The sequence below is a fragment of the Cottoperca gobio genome, unplaced genomic scaffold, assembly GCF_900634415.1.
Source record: "Cottoperca gobio unplaced genomic scaffold, fCotGob3.1 fCotGob3_237arrow_ctg1, whole genome shotgun sequence".
NCBI lineage: Eukaryota > Metazoa > Chordata > Actinopteri > Perciformes > Bovichtidae > Cottoperca > Cottoperca gobio.
This window is the reverse complement of record NW_021166863.1, coordinates 356,075-379,659: the sequence shown is the minus strand read 5'-3', so window position 1 is coordinate 379,659 and position 23,585 is coordinate 356,075. Positions and strand designations below refer to the sequence as shown.

General features: G+C 41.0%; 4 protein-coding genes and 1 pseudogene across 4 annotated transcripts in view; all 5 read left to right on the top strand.

Moving 5' to 3' along the window:
* LOC115004983 (tripartite motif-containing protein 16-like) overlaps positions 1-23,585 on the top strand; it is a 40,173-nt gene that overhangs the window by 10,750 nt on the left and 5,838 nt on the right. The window lies entirely within an intron of this gene.
* Positions 1,707-6,225, top strand: LOC115004985 (tripartite motif-containing protein 16-like). The gene is made up of 3 exons (XM_029426750.1): positions 1,707-3,578; positions 4,287-4,381; positions 6,071-6,225. Exon 1 carries the CDS (start codon positions 1,865-1,867, stop codon positions 3,530-3,532), a length of 1,668 nt encoding a protein of 555 aa, XP_029282610.1. The 5' UTR covers positions 1,707-1,864; the 3' UTR covers positions 3,533-3,578; positions 4,287-4,381; positions 6,071-6,225.
* On the top strand, positions 7,757-9,395 carry LOC115004991 (transmembrane protein 136-like). The gene has a single exon (XM_029426760.1). The coding sequence runs from the start codon at positions 7,789-7,791 to the stop codon at positions 8,209-8,211; it is 423 nt and encodes a 140-aa protein (XP_029282620.1). The 5' UTR covers positions 7,757-7,788; the 3' UTR covers positions 8,212-9,395.
* On the top strand, positions 15,013-17,121 carry LOC115004984 (tripartite motif-containing protein 16-like). The gene is made up of 2 exons (XM_029426749.1): positions 15,013-15,033; positions 15,183-17,121. The coding sequence occupies exon 2, from the start codon at positions 15,341-15,343 to the stop codon at positions 17,009-17,011; it is 1,671 nt and encodes a 556-aa protein (XP_029282609.1). The 5' UTR covers positions 15,013-15,033; positions 15,183-15,340; the 3' UTR covers positions 17,012-17,121.
* Positions 17,004-21,343, top strand: LOC115004990 (transmembrane protein 136-like; annotated as a pseudogene).

Sequence of the window (23,585 nt, the reverse complement as noted above, 5' to 3'; positions counted from 1 at the left end):
GTTTGTCTCTTTATTTAATATGTTAGCTGCTTATTTTATTTTATTACAAATGTTTGTCTTTTTATTTAATATGTTAGCTACTTATTTTATTTTATTACACGTTTGTTTGCCTCTGTTTTATTTTATTAAATATCTTTTCACTGACCAAACTTTTATAAATATTCCCAATAAATTCTGTTTTCTCAATTTCCCAGCATTCAACTCTGGCAAACAGCAGAAACCAGTGAAACACAAAATCAAGATGAACAATGTTGTGCCTTTACGTGCAGAACTCTGCTTCTAATGTGAAGTGTCATCTGTGACTGTCCACATCACTGCGCGTGCGCACACGGAGCTGACGCTGTACCTTCAGATACTGCAGGTCGGCCTGTAGGAGGCGCATGTGGGTCATAAGCTGCCTGCTGAGGTCGGGGCCGCCGCCGCCCGCTGCCTGCGAGGAGGAGGAGAGCAGCTTCCTCATGTCGATCCCCACGTCCCCTCCGACTCCCCCGTCATCGTCCGTGCTGCTCTCCTCGGGGCCCCCACCAAAATCCAGAACCACGAAACCACCTGAGTGGAAGAAAACGTTTTTGTTCATTAGAAACAAAACCATGAAATAGTTCAACATTTTGGGAAACACACTTGTTCACTTTCTGGCTCATTTTCTCTCAATCAAAACAACAACAAAAGACGGAGTCAGGAAGTACAGCAGCGTGGCATCATGGGAGTTGTAGTCTTCACCACTATTGCCACCGTCAGTTAGGATTCCTTCATTGTGCAAAAAGCACAAGGATGTATAAAGTGTCTTAAAACTGGATAAGAGTTAGATAAGATAAGAGAATATAAGTACTTTTATAAAAGCATCGTATATCTGGATAATCTCTAAATTAAAAACAACTCAAGGTGACGCCTTCAAACTGTTCAAAACCAGAAGATATTCAGTTGAATTATATAAAACAGAAACGAGAAGAAAATTCCTCACAGACTAAATAAAATAAAAATCTTTAAAGTTAAAATAAAATAAAAAGTATTACTGTAGTATTTGTATTTGTACTGAAGTATTACTGTAGTATTTGTACTTGTACTGAAGTATTACTGTAGTATTTGTACTTGTATTTAAGTATTACTGTAGTATTTGTACTTGTACTGAAGTATTACTGTAGTATTTGTACTGTACTGAAGTATTACTGTAGTATGTGTACTTGTACTGAAGTATTACTGTAGTATTTGTACTTGTACTGAAGTATTACTGTAGTATGTGTACCTGTACTGAAGTATTACTGTAGTTATTGTACTTGTACTGAAGTATTACTGTAGTATTTGTACTGTACTGAAGTATTACTGTAGTATTTGTACTTGTACTGAAGTATTACTGTAGTATTTGTACTTGTACTGAAGTATTACTGTAGTATTTGTACTTGTACTGAAGTATTACTGTAGTATGTGTACTTGTACTGAAGTATTACTGTAGTATTTGTACTGTACTGAAGTATTACTGTAGTATTTGTACTTCACTACAGGACGACTCATTTGTTTTTACAGCTGAAGTCTAAACTGACTGTAAGAAGTTTCCTGAAGCTGAAGTGAGTGTTTGTGAAACATGTTGAACACACAGTATCTGTCACACCCTGCTCTCCCCCCCCCCCTACTCTTCCTGTAATGTGGAGGAGCTTGTTATAACCCCCCCCTCCCCCCTGCTCGTACACTGCCTGGTCCCTCCCCTGCAGATCTACAGCTGTGTGGATGGGTCTAACCAACATGGCGCTGCACACACACAGCTGACAGGCTCCACTCGCTGCACACACACATGCTTTGAGATCGCAGCTCAAACTAGTTTCACTTCTCAGGAAGTGAGACTCACACAGTCGCTGGCAGTGAAGGAGAAATGGCGCAGAAAGGAGTTCTGGACCGGGAAACCTTGTGTTGTTCCATCTGTCTGGATCTACTGAAGGATCCGGTGACGACTTCCTGTGGACACAGCTACTGCAAGAACTGTATTCAAAGCTTCTGGGATGGAGAGGACGAGAAGAGAAGCCACAGCTGCCCTCAGTGCAGGCAGACCTTCACACCGAGGCCTGTCCTGGTGAAGAGCACCATGTTAGCAGCTGTAGTGGAGGAGCTGAAGAAGACTGGACTCCAAGCTGCTCCTGCTGATCACTGCTATGCTGGACCTGAAGATGTGGGATGTGATGTCTGCACTGGGAGAAAACTGAAAGCCTTCAAGTCCTGTGTGCAGTGTGTGGCCTCTTACTGTGAGAAACACCTCCAGCCTCATTATGATGCGGCTCCATTAAAGAAACACAAGCTGGTGGAGCCCTCCCAGAAGCTCCAGGAGAACATGTGCTCTCGTCACGATGAGGTGATGAAGATGTTCTGCCGTACTGATCAGCAGTGTATCTGTTATCTCTGCTCTCTGGAGGAACATAAAGGCCACGACACAGTCTCAGCTGCAGCAGAAAGGACTGAGAGGCAGAGAGAGCTCGAGGGGAGTCGACTAAACATCCAGCAGAGAATCCAGGACGGAGAGAAAGATGTGAAGCTGCTTCAGCAGAAGGTGGAGGTCATCAATCGCTCTGCTGACAGAGCAGTGGAGGACAGTGAGAAGATGTTCACTCAGCTGATCCGTCTCATGCAGAAAAGAAGCTCTGATGTGAAGCAGCAGCTCAGATCGCAGCAGGAAAGTGAAGTGAGTCGAGTCAAAGAGCTTCAGGAGAAGCTGGAGCAGGAGATCACTGAGCTGAAGAGGAAAGACGCTGATCTGAAGCAGCTCGCACACACAGAGGACCACAACCAGTTTCTACACAACTACCCCTCACTGTCCCCACTCAGTGAGTCTACACTCTCCTCCAGCATCAACATCCCTCTCAGATACTTTGAGGAAGTGACAGCGGCTGTGTCACAAGTCACAGATGAACTCCAGGACGTTCTGAGAGAGAAGTGGACAAACATCTCACAGACTGGGACTGAAGTGGATGTTTCACTGTCAGCAGAGCCCAAGACCAGAGCTGGATTCTTAAAGTATTCACGTGACATCACACTGGATCCAAACACAGCACACACACAGCTGTTATTATCTGAGGGGGGCAGAAAAGTGACAGTAATGAGTCAACAACAGTCTTATTCTCGTCACACAGACAGATTCACTGAATATCGTCAGGTGCTGAGTAGAGAGAGTCTGACTGGACGTAGTTACTGGGAGGTGGAGCGGAGCGGGGGGGGAGTTTATGTAGCAGTCGCATACAAGAACATCAGCAGAGCAGGGGGGGGTGATGAATGTGCATTTGGATGTAATGATAAATCCTGGGCGTTATATTGTAACAATAACAGTTACACATTTTATTACAACAAAGTCCAAACTCCCGTCTCAGGTCCTGCGTCCTCCAGACTCGGAGTGTACCTGGATCACAGAGCAGGTGTTCTGTCCTTCTACAGCGTCTCTGACACCATGACTCTCCTGCACAGAGTCCACCACACATTCTCTCAGCCGCTCTACGCTGGAGTTTATTTATATTATCCTCCTGGATCCACTGCTGAGTTCTGTAAACTCAAGTAGACAGAAGTAAATCTCTGGTTCTCCTTCAGGGAGTCTTCTTCTCTCAGTGAGTAAACTAACCCCCCCCGCACTAAGTGACATGTTCTATGTTTCATATTATATTCCAGATGATCAGCTGTACAATGAACCTGAATAATAATCACAATATAAGTGCAGGAGGTTTGTGTGACACCAGGATGAAGTGTGAGCAGATAGTTTCCTGTGAATGTTGATCACAGATCACATTTACTTTGAACACAATGTTCTTGTGATGTTAACAGTGAAGTTGAACATGACCCTCATCCTGGGTGGGGTTTGTATTAAACATGTTAAGACTAAAAAGACTTCTTCCTTTAAAATGAATGTAAACGTGTGATTTAAATTCTATATTCAATATTGTCATTTTAAAATAAAGAATAATTAAAGTGTTATTGATTTTTTATTAAACAGCAAAATAATTAAATACAATTTTTAGACGGAGCTCCATGGGGACTAGTGCTATTTTTAGAACATGCTCTGCGGGCGACTCACGTAGTCCCTGCGGGCGACCAAGTGCCCGCAGGCACCGCTCTGTGTCAGGCACCGTGTTGGCTACCCCTGACACAGAGGGATCAAGGTACGTTCACTGACCTGCTTCAACAGTAGGAGCAGTGACTGTTGAACTGTCTGTCAGTCTGTGTGTGTGTCTGGCTCCACCTGCTGCTTCTTATTTTAATGACTGACAATCTGCATCCAATAACTTCTGCACTCTTTAATATTGAGCTCCACCTTCCAGATACTGCAGAACTTCTTCTGTGAAACACATCGACACACTGCAGCAAGTATTCATGTGTTCAGTGAAGACGAGCTCTAATGAACTCCTGCATGAAGGTGAACAGGCTCAAATAAACAGCTCACACATATCAGCTGACACTTCCCCACTTCATGACTCACATTAACACAATTATATGTTGTGTTAAAGGTGTTCTGACATGTGATGTTTAAATATGTAAATGAGGCATTATGTCATTAAATGTGTGTAATCTGCTACATGTCCAGATATAAAGTGAAGTCTGGATGAAGCAGGTTCAAAGTGTTTCATGTTGTTCACATGTCAAAGGTTTGTACAGATTCTGGATCTGTCTTTGTATCACTCCATAAATCACTAAATCCTGTCAACACACAGAACTCTGTGCATCTCCTGCATGTAGTGAGTGTAGCGTGTATAACATGAGCTGTGAGTGACATGTGAACAAAGCCCTCTGCACAAAGCTTCAGAATATAGAGAGGAATGAAAGTGGAAAGTTTGGTGTATGTAAGTGCTGCTGAAGTGGAGACTTCTGCTGAAGAGTGTGAGAAAAAGCTCCTTTAGAGAAAAGCTCCTTTAAAGATATGTATTGTAACATTCATACATGTTGTACACACTACAGGTGAACAGGGTCATACATGTTGTACACACTACAGGTGAACAGAGTCATACATGTTGTACACACTATAGGTGAACAGGGTCATACATGTTGTACACACTACAGGTGAACAGGGTCATACATGTTGTACACACTACAGGTGAACAGAGTCATACATGTTGTACACACTACAGGTGAACAGAGTCATACATGTTGTACACACTACAGGTGAACAGGGTCATACATGTTGTACACACTACAGGTGAACAGAGTCATACATGTTGTACACACTACAGGTGAACAGAGTCATACATGTTGTACACACTACAGGTGAACAGGGTCATACATAATGTACACACTACAGGTGAACAGGGTCATACATGTTGTACACACTACAGGTGAACAGGGTCATACATGTTGTACACACTACAGGTGAACAGGGTCATACATGTTGTACACACTACAGGTGAACAGGGTCATACATGTTGTACACACTACAGGTGAACAGAGTCATACATGTTGTACACACTACAGGTGAACAGAGTCATACATGTTGTACACACTACAGGTGAACACAGTCATACATGTTGTACACACTACAGGTGAACACAGTCATACATGTTGTACACACTACAGGTGAACAGGGTCATACATGTTGTACACACTACAGGTGAACAGGGTCATACATGTTGTACACACTACAGGTGAACAGAGTCATACATGTTGTACACACTACAGGTGAACAGAGTCATACATGTTGTACACACTACAGGTGAACAGAGTCATACATGTTGTACACACTACAGGTGAACAGGGTCATACATGTTGTACACACTACAGGTGAACAGAGTCATACATGTTGTACACACTACAGGTGAATAGGGTCATACATGTTGTACACACTACAGGTGAACAGAGTCATACATGTAACTAACAGATATCATGAAGCTTCCCCACTTCATGACTCACATCAACACAGTTTATATCACAAGTGTTTAATATGTACATGAGGCGTTATGTAATGTAGCTGTGGAGAGTTTAAATCTACACACACAGTTACACACACACACTCTCATGTGGATTTTCCACTTGTTTGTACCTGCAGTGTCTCCAACATGTACAAACCCACCTGAACTTTATGATCCACATGTGATGCTGAAACTGTCCCTTACAGCAGCCATGCCGGTGCTGGAGGTGACCTGCAGCCTGATTGGCTGGTTCTGTCTCTACCTGTTGTTCTGCTGCACCTTCACTCGGCGGGGGCCCGAGTGGAGCTGCCGGCTCGTCACTTTGTCCCACGGGGTCGTCATCGTGCTGCTGACTGCGTACGTCCTCTTCACAGACGGACCCTGGCCCTTCACACATGCAGGTAGAGTTCACATGCAGATACAAAAACTGTTTAAATGCCACCATGAGCTGAAGGTTCCTGAAGATCCACTCCTGAGATTTATTACGACATGTATACAAATGGTCTGCTTGGAACAATAACGTGTCTCATATGTTTTCATTTCCAAATCAAAATCCTTAAAAAGCCTCGAATCTTTCAACCTCTTGAAAATAATGTATCTGTATCTTCTGAAGTTTCTCTAGTCAAACTCGGCAAGAGACACAAAATCACCACAAAGAGACACAAAATGACACAAAGAGACACAAAATGACCACAAAGAGACACAAAATGACCACAAAGAGACACAAAATGACACAAAGAGACACAAAATGACCACAGAGACACAAAATGACTACAAAGAGACACAAAATGACACAAAGAGACACAAAATGACCACAGAGACACACAATGACACAAAGAGACACAAAATGACACAAAGAGACACAAAATGACACAAAGAGACACAAAATAACACAAAGAGACACAAAATGACCACAAAGAGACACAAAATGACCACAAAGAGACACAAAATGACACAAAGAGACACAAAATGACCACAGAGACACAAAATGACTACAAAGAGACACAAAATGACCACAAAGAGACACAAAATGACCACAGAGACACAAAATGACTACAAAGAGACACAAAATGACACAAAGAGACACAAAATGACCACAAAGAGACACAAATGACCACAAAGAGACACAAAATGACACAAAGAGACACAAAATGACCACAGAGACACAAAATGACTACAAAGAGACACAAAATGACCACAAAGAGACACAAAATGACCACAGAGACACAAAATGACTACAAAGAGACACAAAATGACCACAAAGAGACACAAAATGACACAAAGAGACACAAAATGACCACAAAGAGACACAAAATGACACAAAGAGACACAAAATGACACAAAGAGACACAAAATAACACAAAGAGACACAAAATGACCACAAAGAGACACAAAATGACCACAAAGAGACACAAAATGACACAAAGAGACACAAAATGACCACAAAGAGACACAAAATGACACAAAGAGACACAAAATGACCACAAAGAGACACAAAATGACACAAAGAGACACAAAATAACACAAAGAGACACAAAATGACCACAAAGAGACACAAAATGAAACAAAGAAACACAAAATGACCACAAAGAGACACAACATGACACAAAGAGACACAAAATAACACAAAGAGACACAAAATGACCACAAAGAGACACAAAATGACACAAAGAGACACAAAATGACACAAAGAGACACAAAATGACACAAACTTTGGGTAATTTAGTATCAAGTCTCTTTGAGGTTGGTCTCTTCAAGTGACATTTTATAGGCGAAGATGTTTTCATGTCTTCACATTCACCCTCTCATCCATCCCTCAGGTACAGAAAACACTGAGCTGCAGATTTCCTCCCTGTCCGTGTGCCTCGGCTACTTCTTCTTCGATATGTGTTGGTGCGTGCTCTACCACACCGAGGGTCCCGTCATGCTGGCGCACCACGTCGCGAGCATCGTGGGCATCCTGCTGGCTCTGCTCATGGGGGTGTCCGGCTGCGAGACCTGCGGGGTCATCTTCGGCAGCGAGATCACCAACCCCCTGCTGCAGACCCGCTGGTTCCTCCGGCAGCTGGGCCTGTACGACAGCCTGCTGGGCGACGCCGTGGACCTGCTTTTTATCGTACTGTTCGCCACCGTGCGCGTCGGGGTCGGCACGGTCATGTTTTACTGCGAGCTCACGTCTCCCAGGACCACGCTGATAATGAAGCTCGGCGGCGTGGCCATGTACGGACTAGCCTGGGTGTTCATGGTGGACATAGCCCGGTTTGGCTACAAGAAGAGTCGAGCCAAGTATAAAAGGTGGCGAGAGAATCACAAGCTCAACCAAGTTAGCGCACAAAAACTGGAGTGACTGAAGGACTTCAGCTCAAAGTTACGATCTGTGGTGCCGTCGCTCACGTCTCAAACTGGAGGAATAAATCAAAGAACATTTAGTTGCAAAAGTCTTTTTAAATAAGACTTTCAGAATCCATCAAACAATGTATACCAGTCATAATGAAGAAAAGTGTACGAGGGCGTGCGAGGCTACACAACACTTCTTATTAGCAAACAACAGAATAAGTAACATCTGTATTAATAACTTAGACGTGATGACAGGTGACGCAATGAAGAAGGACGTGCATGTACGATAACGGAGAAAGTTACGCAAAAAGTATCAAAACTCAAAATGTTCGAACGGTCCGATATACTTACACGTACCGATGCTGTGAAAAGAGTCTCTTTGGCGCCCCCTGTGGTGATCAGCTGTAACTACACGTGTTGTTTTTGGATCTCACATACCAGAAAACTGCGCTTGTGATTTTTCTCCTGAACTAGGATCGTCGATGTAACCGATTACATTATTTTCTTTTCTTTATAGAAATAAAAGTTTAAACATTTTAGTTCATGTTAACGTATAGCTATCAGCGCCCGCGTTCACCGCATAATAAAACAAAACGTATTTCACTCATCAGAGGACGAGAGTCAGGAGAGCTGTCCGACCACACGATGGCGGAGGACGTCAAATGTTTCTCTTCTGGGACACGTTCATGCTCCTGTGCATCATTGCATCAAACTGATTTCCTGTTTTCTTTTACTCCAGTCTTTAGCGTTTAATATTGTGCATTGTGTTTTACAAGAAACAACGCAGAGTTTAAATAAAGCTTTCTCCTCTGTGGCCTAAATCCACAAGCAGACTGTTTAACTTAAGAGGGAAGTATGATGTGCAGTGGGTAAACATCTCTTTATACATTTAATAAAAAGGTTTTAAAGTCTGTGTTGATGCCGCTGCCATAATGTAAACACGCCGGATCTACTTTAGGAAAATGTGTAAATCTTTCTTCCTGAACCTCATATTTTACATGTTTTGCAACAGAATCATTCGTTACAAACTGAATTCTCTGAAAGCAGTGAGATTTATATGTCAAAATAAAGCTGTTGTGGAAAAACATTTTGTATTAAAATAATAGAATCAACCGAATGTCGCAGTTTTAGTTATCGACTCATTCAATCCCACATTTCTGCCGTAAATACTCAGGAGAGCTGCGGGTTCTTTTTGGCTCGTTACCTTTTTAAAACGTTTGTAATCTAACTCACAACCTCGTCGAGAGTTACATCTATATGACGTGTTAGCACTTTAGCAAAGTGTTGTTAAACTTCACTTTTATAGGCTCGAGGAGGTAAAACTATCCAGTATTTAACAAGAAAACATAGAAATATACAGAAATATACACACGTCTGCACTCGAGCACCAAACGTGTATTAATCCACCACTGAAAATAGTCCCCAACAAATGACAGTTTTGAGTAACTACAGTCCCCGTGTGTTCTAGAAACTCATGCTGCGTTTCAGTCAAAGTCGGAAGTCGTAATTTCCCAGTTGAAATGTCTAATTTCCGACCTCCAGCTGTTCCAGGAGCACGACGCCAAATGTAAACAAAAAACATGGCTGATGGTGTCACACAATTACACTCCAGGGACATGAATTACTTTTGTCTTTAACTGTGTTACCGTGTTACACACAAATGACCTCACTTTTATAAAATGAAGTAATTCTCTAAAACGTTGATTTCTTGACTTTTAAAAATGACTTCATTTTCGAAAAATTGTCTTTTGTCAATGAAATGTAAGACTTTTAATACTATAAGACTTTTAGTGGAAGCTGAACTCAAAGCTGTTTTAAGAGACCTTGTAAAGGAACTGATGTTTAGTGCTGATTAGTAATAAGCTTTAAGATCAATAAGATCCCATCATCACAAAACCAACAGCTTTAAATCTCCTGCTGAAAGAATCTTTGTGTTCTCAACAAACAAGTTAAGAAAAGTCAAATGGAACATTTTGAATAGAACATTTATAAAACACATTAATGCTCTTTTTAAGTGTTAAAACATTTCATGATTGCATGGTGTAGAAAAACAACACACTTTGATATACAGTCACAATTGTACATTATATTCCTTTACGTTGAAAACAGTCCATAACAATCTGTTTTTTTGTCTATATATTCTTTTCAGGTTTGTTTTTTCACGTATATTTCGTCCCAAAAATCAAAAGCAATAATGTCATCTGTGCAGTCTTGTGGCGAAAGAATCTTTGAGTCTTCAATGATCAAACATCTTCAGTGAATTGAAGATGTTTGATGAGGAACATCAGGATCAACAGGCCGGAGCTACAAGCTGAAGAAGACTTTCATGAGCAGCCGAAATGATCCTGGAGAAGAACCTCCTGAACAAAGTGTTTGATGAGCAACAAAAGTGGAAAACAAACGCAAAATAAATCCTGCAATAAAGTTCAATTCAATAAATCCCATGTGCACACACTCTGAAAGGCTTGTGTCTATAACGCGTGTATTTTAACACAATATCAGACAATAAATGTGCAGAATTGTTTTTAAAGCTGCAGTTTCTTTGTAGTTTTACCAACTCAGGGCTTTGCTCTGCGTTTCTACGTGAGGCGTTAACACTCCTGATAAAACACACAGGAAGTAAAGAAGTATTTAATCTGCATGATGCCAAATGTATATTCCTGCATTGTTTATTGATTCTTTGATTCGTCATTATGAACAGGAAGTGATCGGGATCTTTGTTTGCTATATTATGCTACATTCAAGTGCTATAGGAAATCTTAAAGCTGGGACTTAAACAGTATTTCATGTGTTTACTATTCGCTCAGACATTCAAAGCAAGAAGACAAACAGTAAACAAACAGTACTGGAACTGTGAAAGGCTTTAGCTCAGCACAGTTTGACAATTTCTCGTTGGAGATTTGTGGCTTATGACGGCATGTTATGGCCATTGTAGGTAAAAAAACATGTTTAAATTAAAACAATGACGGAGCCAGGGAAGAGAAGAGAGAAAACACATCGCTTCACTTTGCAAAGTTGGATCAACCTCATGATTTGTTCTTGTAAATTGTTTTTTACCTACAATGGCCCGAATACGCCGTCGTAGTGTCCCCACATAAGTGATGTTCACTTCATCCACCTGGACATGACATTAGACTTTACACACACAAGCCTCTTGAAGGAACATCTAACAAACCAACAGTTCTGAGAAATATACTTATTTGCTTTCTTTCCAAGAGTGAGGTGAGAAGAGAGATACGGTTAGCTTAGCTTAGCACAAAGACTGGAAGTAGGTGGAAACAGCTAGCGTGACTCTGTTCAAAGTTCATTACGCCTACAAACGCCTCTTAAACTCAATCATACTGGAACTATAGTATGGCTTTATTCTGCAGGATTTGGTTTCTGCACAAGAATAATAATACCAAACCTGGCAACCTCACTGTGACAACAAGACATTTTGCTGCGTTTGGATGTTGTTTGTCAAATAAATAAAAAGTTCCAGTCAGAAAATCCTATTTTTATTTGTGTTTATCTTTCAAATTATCTACCGTAACTGCAAAATTCAATGTTTTTATTAATATAAATATATTTTATTTTGCATTAATTATCCGACTTTATCCATCAAATATTTCCCTTATTGGAAAGTTTTAATGGCTTTTATTATTTTATAATGCTATCGCTTCTTTTCTGTTAGAATGTCTTTATTGTTTTGTTTTGTTTATAAATAAAGATTGATTGAATGAATGAAAAACAAAGTGTAATTTTACATTTGTGTTTATAAAGGAATAAAACAAAGAAGATACGTTCACTCGTGAACTAGTCAGCTGTTCCACCTTAACTCCAGCTTTATGCTAAGCTAGGCTAAAGTCACACTTGGAAATGGTAGGAATGGATTTTACAGCCTTTCTCTGTGAATGGTGCTGAATTTAAAAACATACTCGGTGTGGTGAGAGCAGACTTGTGTTCAGCGCCGCTACAGAACCATGGAGTCCATCTTTAAGCATGTGGGACTACGTGGCGTGCTGGACTGAATATGTGCAGCAGAGGTCGTCTTTCTTATTGCAGACCTTTCAATCTTACAGCAGTGAGTCCTGAAGACAATTCCTGATCCATCGTCTCGTTTCATTTCTTAAAGTCTCTGCTGTGCATCTGTGTGACTTCACACACTCCACTTTGCCTCGTTCTCCAGTGTTTAAGATAAGTTATGCAGTTGATTATTGCTGATATATTACTGAATTGTCCTCGGGTAATTCCACAGAGTCTCTCCTCGGGAGGATTTTGAGTTTATAGTGAAACCTTTTCTTATAACGGGGATAATGTCTTCCACTGATACCTGCCTGAAGTGGGAGATCTGACATTAAGCCTCCATCGTGTTCAATAGTGGAAGAAACATCCAGAAGAATCTCTCATCAGTGAATCCCGTCTGAAATCACTCTGAAGGTAAAAACCACTGATGGATGAAACTCAGTGAAACACGGCGATGTTTTCATCCGAGTCAGCAGCGGCGTCACTGTGTGTCTGTCGCAGCTCGTTGTACTTCACCTCCACCTCCTGGAGACAAATCATCACAACATAATACATTATTATTATTCTTTACACTGCGAGTGCACCTGTATAATGCTGCTACCTGTTTCTACCAGGGTTGTTTACTTATTGTATTATATTACACGTGTTTGTCTCTTTATTTAATATGTTAGCTGCTTATTTTATTTTATTACAAATGTTTGTCTCTTTTATTTAATATGTTAGCTGCTTATTTTATTTTATTACAAATGTCTGTCTCTTTTATTTAATATGTTAGCTGCTTATTTTAATATATTACAAATGTTTGTCTCTTTATTTAATATGTTAGCTGCTTATTTTATTATATTACAAATGTTTGTCTCTTTATTTAATATGTTAGCTGCTTATTTTATTATATTACACGTGTTTGTCTCTTTATTTAATATGTTAGCTGCTTATTTTATTATATTACAAATGTTTGTCTCTTTATTTAATATGTTAGCTGCTTATTTTATTTTATTACAAATGTTTGTCTTTTTATTTAATATGTTAGCTACTTATTTTATTTTATTACACGTTTGTTTGCCTCTGTTTTATTTTATTAAATATCTTTTCACTGACCAAACTTTTATAAATATTCCCAATAAATTCTGTTTTCTCAATTTCCCAGCATTCAACTCTGGCAAACAGCAGAAACCAGTGAAACACAAAATCAAGATGAACAATGTTGTGCCTTTACGTGCAGAACTCTGCTTCTAATGTGAAGTGTCATCTGTGACTGTCCACATCACTGCGCGTGCGCACACGGAGCTGACGCTGTACCTTCAGATACTGCAGGTCGGCCTGTAGGAGGCGCATGTGGGTCATAAGCTGCCTGCTGAGGTCGGGGCCGCCGCCGCCCGCTGCCTGCGAGGAGGAGGAGAGCAGCTTCCTCATGTCGATCCCCACGTCCCCTCCGACTCCCCCGTCATCGTCCGTGCTGCTCTCCTCGGGGCCCCCACCAAAATCCAGAACCACGAAACCACCTGAGTGGAAGAAAACGTTTTTGTTCATTAGAAACAAAACCATGAAATAGTTCAACATTTTGGGAAACACACTTGTTCACTTTCTGGCTCATTTTCTCTCAATCAAAACAACAACAAAAGACGGAGTCAGGAAGTACAGCAGCGTGGCATCATGGGAGTTGTAGTCTTCACCACTATTGCCACCGTCAGTTAGGATTCCTTCATTGTGCAAAAAGCACAAGGATGTATAAAGTGTCTTAAAACTGGATAAGAGTTAGATAAGATAAGAGAATATAAGTACTTTTATAAAAGCATCGTATATCTGGATAAAATCTAAATTAAAAACAACTCAAGGTGACGCCTTCAAACTGTTCAAAACCAGAAGATATTCAGTTGAATTATATAAAACAGAAACGAGAAGAAAATTCCTCACAGACTAAATAAAATAAAAATCTTTAAAGTTAAAATAAAATAAAAAGTATTACTGTAGTATTTGTATTTGTACTGAAGTATTACTGTAGTATTTGTACTTGTACTGAAGTATTACTGTAGTATTTGTACTTGTACTGAAGTATTACTGTAGTATTTGTACTTGTACTGAAGTATTACTGTAGTATTTGTACTTGTATTTAAGTATTACTGTAGTATTTGTACTTGTATTTAAGTATTACTGTAGTATTTGTACTTGTACTGAAGTATTACTGTAGTATTTGTATTTGTACTGAAGTATTACTGTAGTATTTGTACTTGTACTGAAGTATTACTGTAGTATTTGTACTTGTATTTAAGTATTACTGTAGTATTTGTACTTGTACTGAAGTATTACTGTAGTATTTGTACTGTACTGAAGTATTACTGTAGTATGTGTACTTGTACTGAAGTATTACTGTAGTATTTGTACTTGTACTGAAGTATTACTGTAGTATGTGTACCTGTACTGAAGTATTACTGTAGTTATTGTACTTGTACTGCAGTATTACTGTAGTATTTGTACTTGTACTGAAGTATTACTGTAGTATTTGTACTTGTACTGAAGTATTACTGTAGTATTTGTACTTGTACTGAAGTATTACTGTAGTATGTGTACCTGTACTGAAGTATTACTGTAGTTATTGTACTTGTACTGCAGTATTACTGTAGTATTTGTACTTGTACTGAAGTATTACTGTAGTATGTGTACCTGTACTGAAGTATTACTGTAGTTATTGTACTTGTACTGCAGTATTACTGTAGTAGTTGTACTTGTACTGAAGTATTACTGTAGTATTTGTACTTCACTACAGGACGACTCATTTGTTTTTACAGCTGAAGTCTAAACTGACTGTAAGAAGTTTCCTGAAGCTGAAGTGAGTGTTTGTGAAACATGTTGAACACACAGTATCTGTCACACCCTGCTCTCCCCCCCCCTCCTCTTCCTGTAATGTGGTGGAGCTTGTTATAACCCCCCCCCCCCCCCCCCCCCCTGCTCATACACTTCCTTGTCCCTCCCCTGCAGATCTACAGCTGTGTGGATGGGTCTAACCAACATGGCGCTGCACACACACAGCTGACAGGCTCCACTCGCTGCACACACACATGCTTTGAGATCGCAGCTCAAACTAGTTTCACTTCTCAGGAAGTGAGACTCACACAGTCGCTGGCAGTGAAGGAGAAATGGCGCAGAAAGGAGTTCTGGACCGCGAAACCTTGTGTTGTTCCATCTGTCTGGATCTACTGAAGGATCCGGTGACGACTCCCTGTGGACACAGCTACTGCAAGAACTGTATTCAAAGCTTCTGGGATGGAGAGGACGAGAAGAGAAGCCACAGCTGCCCTCAGTGCAGGCAGACCTTCACACCGAGGCCTGTCCTGGTGAAGAGCACCATGTTAGCAGCTGTAGTGGAGGAGCTGAAGAAGACTGGACTCCAAGCTGCTCCTGCTGATCACTGCTATGCTGGACCTGAAGATGTGGGATGTGATGTCTGCACTGGGAGAAAACTGAAAGCCTTCAAGTCCTGTGTGCAGTGTGTGGCCTCTTACTGTGAGAAACACCTCCAGCCTCATTATGATGCGGCTCCATTAAAGAAACACAAGCTGGTGGAGCCCTCCCAGAAGCTCCAGGAGAACATGTGCTCTCGTCACGATGAGGTGATGAAGATGTTCTGCCGTACTGATCAGCAGTGTATCTGTTATCTCTGCTCTGTGGACGAACATAAAGGCCACGACACAGTCTCAGCTGCAGCAGAAAGGACTGAGAGGCAGAGAGAGCTCGAGGGGAGTCGACTAAACATCCAGCAGAGAATCCAGGACGGAGAGAAAGATGTGAAGCTGCTTCAGCAGAAGGTGGAGGTCATCAATCGCTCTGCTGACAGAGCAGTGGAGGACAGTGAGAAGATGTTCACTCAGCTGATCCGTCTCATGCAGAAAAGAAGCTCTGATGTGAAGCAGCAGCTCAGATCGCAGCAGGAAAGTGAAGTGAGTCGAGTCAAAGAGCTTCAGGAGAAGCTGGAGCAGGAGATCACTGAGCTGAAGAGGAAAGACGCTGATCTGAAGCAGCTCGCACACACAGAGGACCACAACCAGTTTCTACACAACTACCCCTCACTGTCCCCACTCAGTGAGTCTACACTCTCCTCCAGCATCAACATCCCTCTCAGATACTTTGAGGAAGTGACAGCGGCTGTGTCACAAGTCACAGATGAACTCCAGGACGTTCTGAGAGAGAAGTGGACAAACATCTCACAGACTGGGACTGAAGTGGATGTTTCACTGTCAGCAGAGCCCAAGACCAGAGCTGGATTCTTAAAGTATTCACGTGACATCACACTGGATCCAAACACAGCACACACATATCTGTTATTATCTGAGGGGGGCAGAAAAGTGACATTCATGAGTCAACAACAGTCTTATTCTCATCACACAGACAGATTCACTGGATGGTGTCTTCAGGTGCTGAGTAGAGAGAGTCTGACTGGACGTAGTTACTGGGAGGTGGAGCGGAGCGGGGGGGGAGTTTATGTAGCAGTCGCATACAAGAACATCAGCAGAGCAGGGGGGGGTGATGAATGTGCATTTGGATGTAATGATAAATCCTGGGCGTTATATTGTAACAATAACAGTTACACATTTTATTACAACAAAGTCCAAACTCCCGTCTCAGGTCGTCCGTCCTCCAGACTCGGAGTGTACCTGGATCACAGAGCAGGTGTTCTGTCCTTCTACAGCGTCTCTGACACCATGACTCTCCTGCACAGAGTCCACCACACATTCTCTCAGCCGCTCTACGCTGGAGTTACTTTATGTTCTTCTCATGGAGACACTGCTGAGTTCTGTAAACTCAAGTAGACAGAAGTAAATCTCTGGTTCTCCTTCAGGGAGTCTTCTTCTCTCAGTGAGTAAACTAACCCCCCCGCACTAAGTGACATGTTCTATGTTTCATATTATATTCCAGATGATCAGCTGTACAATGAACCTGAATAATAATCACAATATAAGTGCAGGAGGTTTGTGTGACACCAGGATGAAGTGTGAGCAGATAGTTTCCTGTGAATGTTGATCACAGATCACATTTACTTTGAACACAATGTTCTTGTGATGTTAACAGTGAAGTTGAACATGACCCTCATCCTGGGTGGGGTTTGTATTAAACATGTTAAGACTAAAAAGACTTCTTCCTTTAAAATGAATGTAAACGTGTGATTTAAATTCTATATTCAATATTGTCATTTTAAAATAAAGAATAATTAAAGTGTTATTGATTTTTTATTAAACAGCAAAATAATTAAATACAATTTTTAGACGGAGCTCCATGGGGACTAGTGCTATTTTTAGAACATGCTCTGCGGGCGACTCACGTAGTGCCTGCGGGCGACCAAGTGCCCGCAGGCACCGCTCTGTGTCAGGCACCGTGTTGGCTACCCCTGACACAGAGGGATCAAGGTGCGTTCACTGACCTGCTTCAACAGTAGGAGCAGTGACTGTTGAACTGTCTGTCAGTCTGTGTGTGTGTCTGGCTCCACCTGCTGCTTCTTATTTTAATGACTGACAATCTGCATCCAATAACTTCTGCACTCTTTAATATTGAGCTCCACCTTCCAGATACTGCAGAACTTCTTCTGTGAAACACATCGACACACTGCAGCAAGTATTCATGTGTTCAGTGAAGACGAGCTCTAATGAACTCCTGCATGAAGGTGAACAGGCTCAAATAAACAGCTCACACATATCAGCTGACACTTCCCCACTTCATGACTCACATTAACACAATTATATGTTGTGTTAAGGTGTTCTGACATGTGATGTTTAAATATGTAAATGAGGCATTATGTCATTAAATGTGTGTAATCTGCTACATGTCCAGATATAAAGTGAAGTCTGGATGAAGCAGGTTCAAAGTGTTTCATGTTGTTCACATGTCAAAGGTTTGTACAGATTCTGGATCTGTCTTTGTATCACTCCATAAATCACTAAATCCTGTCAACACACAGAACTCTGTGCATCTCCTGCATGTAGTGAGTGTAGCGTGTATAACATGAGCTGTGAGTGACATGTGAACAAAGCCCTCTGCACAAAGCTTCAGAATATAGAGAGGAATGAAAGTGGAAAGTTTGGTGTATGTAAGTGCTGCTGAAGTGGAGACTTCTGCTGAAGAGTGAGAGAAAAAGCTCCTTTAGAGAAAAGCTCCTTTAAAGATATGTATTGTAACATTCATACATGTTGTACACACTACAGGTGAACAGGGTCATACATGTTGTACACACTACAGGTGAACAGGGTCATACATGTTGTACACACTACAGGTGAACAGAGTCATACATGTTGTACACACTACAGGTGAACAGAGTCATACATGTTGTACACACTACAGGTGAACAGGGTCATACATGTTGTACACACTACAGGTGAACAGGGTCATACATAATGTACACACTACAGGTGAACAGGGTCATACATGTTGTACACACTACAGGTGAACAGGGTCATACATGTTGTACACACTACAGGTGAACAGAGTCATACATGTTGTACACACTACAGGTGAACAGAGTCATACATGTTGTACACACTACAGGTGAACAGGGTCATACATGTTGTACACACTACAGGTGAACAGAGTCATACATGTTGTACACACTACAGGTGAATAGGGTCATACATGTTGTACACACTACAGGTGAACAGAGTCATACATGTTGTACACACTGCAGGTGAACAGAGTCATACATGTAACTAACAGATATCATGAAGCTTCCCCACTTCATGACTCACATCAACACAGTTTATATTACAAGTGTTTAATATGTACATGAGGCGTTATGTAATGTAGCTGTGGAGAGTTTAAATCTACACACACAGTTACACACACACACTCTCATGTGGATTTTCCACTTGTTTGTACCTGCAGTGTCTCCAACATGTACAAACCCACCTGAACTTTATGATCCACATGTGATGCTGAAACTGTCCCTTACAGCAGCCATGCCGGTGCTGGAGGTGACCTGCAGCCTGATTGGCTGGTTCTGTCTCTACCTGTTGTTCTGCTGCACCTTCACTCGGCGGGGGGCCCGAGTGGAGCTGCCGGCTCGTCACTTTGTCCCACGGGGTCGTCATCGTGCTGCTGACTGCGTACGTCCTCTTCATAGACGGACCCTGGCCCTTCACACATGCAGGTAGAGTTCACATGCAGATACAAAAACTGTTTAAATGCCACCATGAGCTGAAGGTTCCTGAAGATCCACTCCTGAGATTTATTACGACATGTATACAAATGGTCTGCTTGGAACAATAACGTGTCTCATATGTTTTCATTTCCAAATCAAAATCCTTAAAAAGCCTCGAATCTTTCAACCTCTTGAAAATAATGTATCTGTATCTTCTGAAGTTTCTCGAGTCAAACTCGGCAAGAGACACAAAATCACCACAAAGAGACACAAAATGACACAAAGAGACACAAAATGACCACAAAGAGACACAAAATGACCACAAAGAGACACAAAATGACACAAAGAGACACAAAATGACCACAGAGACACAAAATGACTACAAAGAGACACAAAATGACACAAAGAGACACAAAATGACACAAAGAGACACAAAATAACACAAAGAGACACAAAATGACCACAAAGAGACACAAAATGACCACAAAGAGACACAAAATGACACAAAGAGACACAAAATGACCACAGAGACACAAAATGACTACAAAGAGACACAAAATGACCACAAAGAGACACAAAATGACCACAGAGACACAAAATGACTACAAAGAGACACAAAATGACACAAAGAGACACAAAATGACCACAAAGAGACACAAAATGACACAAAGAGACACAAAATGACCACAAAGAGACACAAAATGACACAAAGAGACACAAAATGACACAAAGAGACACAAAATAACACAAAGAGACACAAAATGACCACAAAGAGACACAAATGACCACAAAGAGACACAAAATGACACAAAGAGACACAAAATGACCACAAAGAGACACAAAATGACACAAAGAGACACAAAATGACACAAAGAGACACAAAATAACACAAAGAGACACAAAATGACCACAAAGAGACACAAAATGAACAAAGAAACACAAAATGACCACAAAGAGACACAACATGACACAAAGAGACACAAAATAACACAAAGAGACACAAAATGACCACAAAGAGACACAAAATGACACAAAGAGACACAAAATGACACAAAGAGACACAAAATGACACAAACTTTGGGTAATTTAGTATCAAGTCTCTTTGAGGTTGGTCTCTTCAAGTGACATTTTATAGGCGAAGATGTTTTCATGTCTTCACATTCACCCTCTCATCCATCCCTCAGGTACAGAAAACACTGAGCTGCAGATTTCCTCCCTGTCCGTGTGCCTCGGCTACTTCTTCTTCGATATGTGTTGGTGCGTGCTCTACCACACCGAGGGTCCCGTCATGCTGGCGCACCACGTCGCGAGCATCGTGGGCATCCTGCTGGCTCTGCTCATGGGGGTGTCCGGCTGCGAGACCTGCGGGGTCATCTTCGGCAGCGAGATCACCAACCCCCTGCTGCAGACCCGCTGGTTCCTCCGGCAGCTGGGCCTGTACGACAGCCTGCTGGGCGACGCCGTGGACCTGCTTTTTATCGTACTGTTCGCCACCGTGCGCGTCGGGGTCGGCACGATCATGTTTTACTGCGAGCTCACGTCTCCCAGGACCACGCTGATAATGAAGCTCGGCGGCGTGGCCATGTACGGACTAGCCTGGGTGTTCATGGTGGACATAGCCCGGTTTGGCTACAAGAAGAGTCGAGCCAAGTATAAAAGGTGGCGAGAGAATCACAAGCTCAACCAAGTTAGCGCACAAAAACTGGAGTGACTGAAGGACTTCAGCTCAAAGTTACGATCTGTGGTGCCGTCGCTCACGTCTCAAACTGGAGGAATAAATCAAAGAACATTTAGTTGCAAAAGTCTTTTTAAATAAGACTTTCAGAATCCATCAAACAATGTATACCAGTCATAATGAAGAAAAGTGTACGAGGGCGTGCGAGGCTACACAACACTTCTTATTAGCAAACAACAGAATAAGTAACATCTGTATTAATAACTTAGACGTGATGACTGGTGACGCAATGAAGAAGGACGTGCATGTACGATAACGGAGAAAGTTACGCAAAAAGTATCAAAACTCAAAATGTTTGAACAGTCCGATATACTTACACGTACCGATGCTGTGAAAAGAGTCTCTTTGGCGCCCCCTGTGGTGATCAGCTGTAACTACACGTGTTGTTTTTGGATCTCACATACCAGAAAACTGCGCTTGTGATTTTTCTCCTGAACTAGGATCGTCGATGTAACCGATTACATTATTTTCTTTTCTTTATAGAAATAAAAGTTTAAAACATTTTAGTTCATGTTAACGTATAGCTATCAGCGCCCGCGTTCACCGCATAATAAAACAAAACGTATTTCACTCATCAGAGGACGAGAGTCAGGAGAGCTGTCCGACCACACGATGGCGGAGGACGTCAAATGTTTCTCTTCTGGGACACGTTCATGCTCCTGTGCATCATTGCATCAAACTGATTTCCTGTTTTCTTTTACTCCAGTCTTTAGCGTTTAATATTGTGCATTGTGTTTTTACAAGAAACAACGCAGAGTTTAAATAAAGCTTTCTCCTCTGTGGCCTAAATCCACAAGCAGACTGTTTAACTTAAGAGGGAAGTATGATGTGCAGTGGGTAAACATCTCTTTATACATTTAATAAAAAGGTTTTAAAGTCTGTGTTGATGCCGCTGCCATAATGTAAACACGCCGGATCTACTTTAGGAAAATGTGTAAATCTTTCTTCCTGAACCTCATATTTTACATGTTTTGCAACAGAATCATTCGTTACAAACTGAATTCTCTGAAAGCAGTGAGATTTATATGTCAAAATAAAGCTGTTGTGGAAAAACATTTTGTATTAAAATAATAGAATCAACCGAATGTCGCAGTTTTAGTTATCGACTCATTCAATCCCACATTTCTGCCGTAAATACTCAGGAGAGCTGCGGGTTCTTTTTGGCTCGTTACCTTTTTAAAAACGTTTGTAATCTAACTCACAACCTCGTCGAGAGTTACATCTATATGACGTGTTAGCACTTTAGCAAAGTGTTGTTAAACTTCACTTTTATAGGCTCGAGGAGGTAAAACTATCCAGTATTTAACAAGAAAACATAGAAATATACAGAAATATACACACGTCTGCACTCGAGCACCAAACGTGTATTAATCCACCACTGAAAATAGTCCCCAACAAATGACAGTTTTGAGTAACTACAGTCCCCGTGTGTTCTAGAAACTCATGCTGCGTTTCAGTCAAAGTCGGAAGTCGTAATTTCCCAGTTGAAATGTCTAATTTCCGACCTCCAGCTGTTCCAGGAGCACGACGCCAAATGTAAACAAAAAACATGGCTGATGGTGTCACACAATTACACTCCAGGGACATGAATTACTTTTGTCTTTAACTGTGTTACCGTGTTACACACAAATGACCTCACTTTTATAAAATGAAGTAATTCTCTAAAACGTTGATTTCTTGACTTTTAAAAATGACTTCATTTTCGAAAAATTGTCTTTTGTCAATGAAATGTAAGACTTTTAATACTATAAGACTTTTAGTGGAAGCTGAACTCAAAGCTGTTTTAAGAGACCTTGTAAAGGAACTGATGTTTAGTGCTGATTAGTAATAAGCTTTAAGATCAATAAGATCCCATCATCACAAAACCAACAGCTTTAAATCTCCTGCTGAAAGAATCTTTGTGTTCTCAACAAACAAGTTAAGAAAAGTCAAATGGAACATTTTGAATAGAACATTTATAAAACACATTAATGCTCTTTTTAAGTGTTAAAACATTTCATGATTGCATGGTGTAGAAAAACAACACACTTTGATATACAGTCACAATTGTACATTATATTCCTTTACGTTGAAAACAGTCCATAACAATCTGTTTTTTTGTCTATATATTCTTTTCAGGTTTGTTTTTTCACGTATATTTCGTCCCAAAAATCAAAAGCAATAATGTCATCTGTGCAGTCTTGTGGCGAAAGAATCTTTGAGTCTTCAATGATCAAACATCTTCAGTGAATTGAAGATGTTTGATGAGGAACATCAGGATCAACAGGCCGGAGCTACAAGCTGAAGAAGACTTTCATGAGCAGCCGAAATGATCCTGGAGAAGAACCTCCTGAACAAAGTGTTTGATGAGCAACAAAGTGGAAAACAAACGCAAAATAAATCCTGCAATAAAGTTCAATTCAATAAATCCCATGTGCACACACTCTGAAAGGCTTGTGTCTATAACGCGTGTATTTTAACACAATATCAGACAATAAATGTGCAGAATTGTTTTTAAAGCTGCAGTTTCTTTGTAGTTTTACCA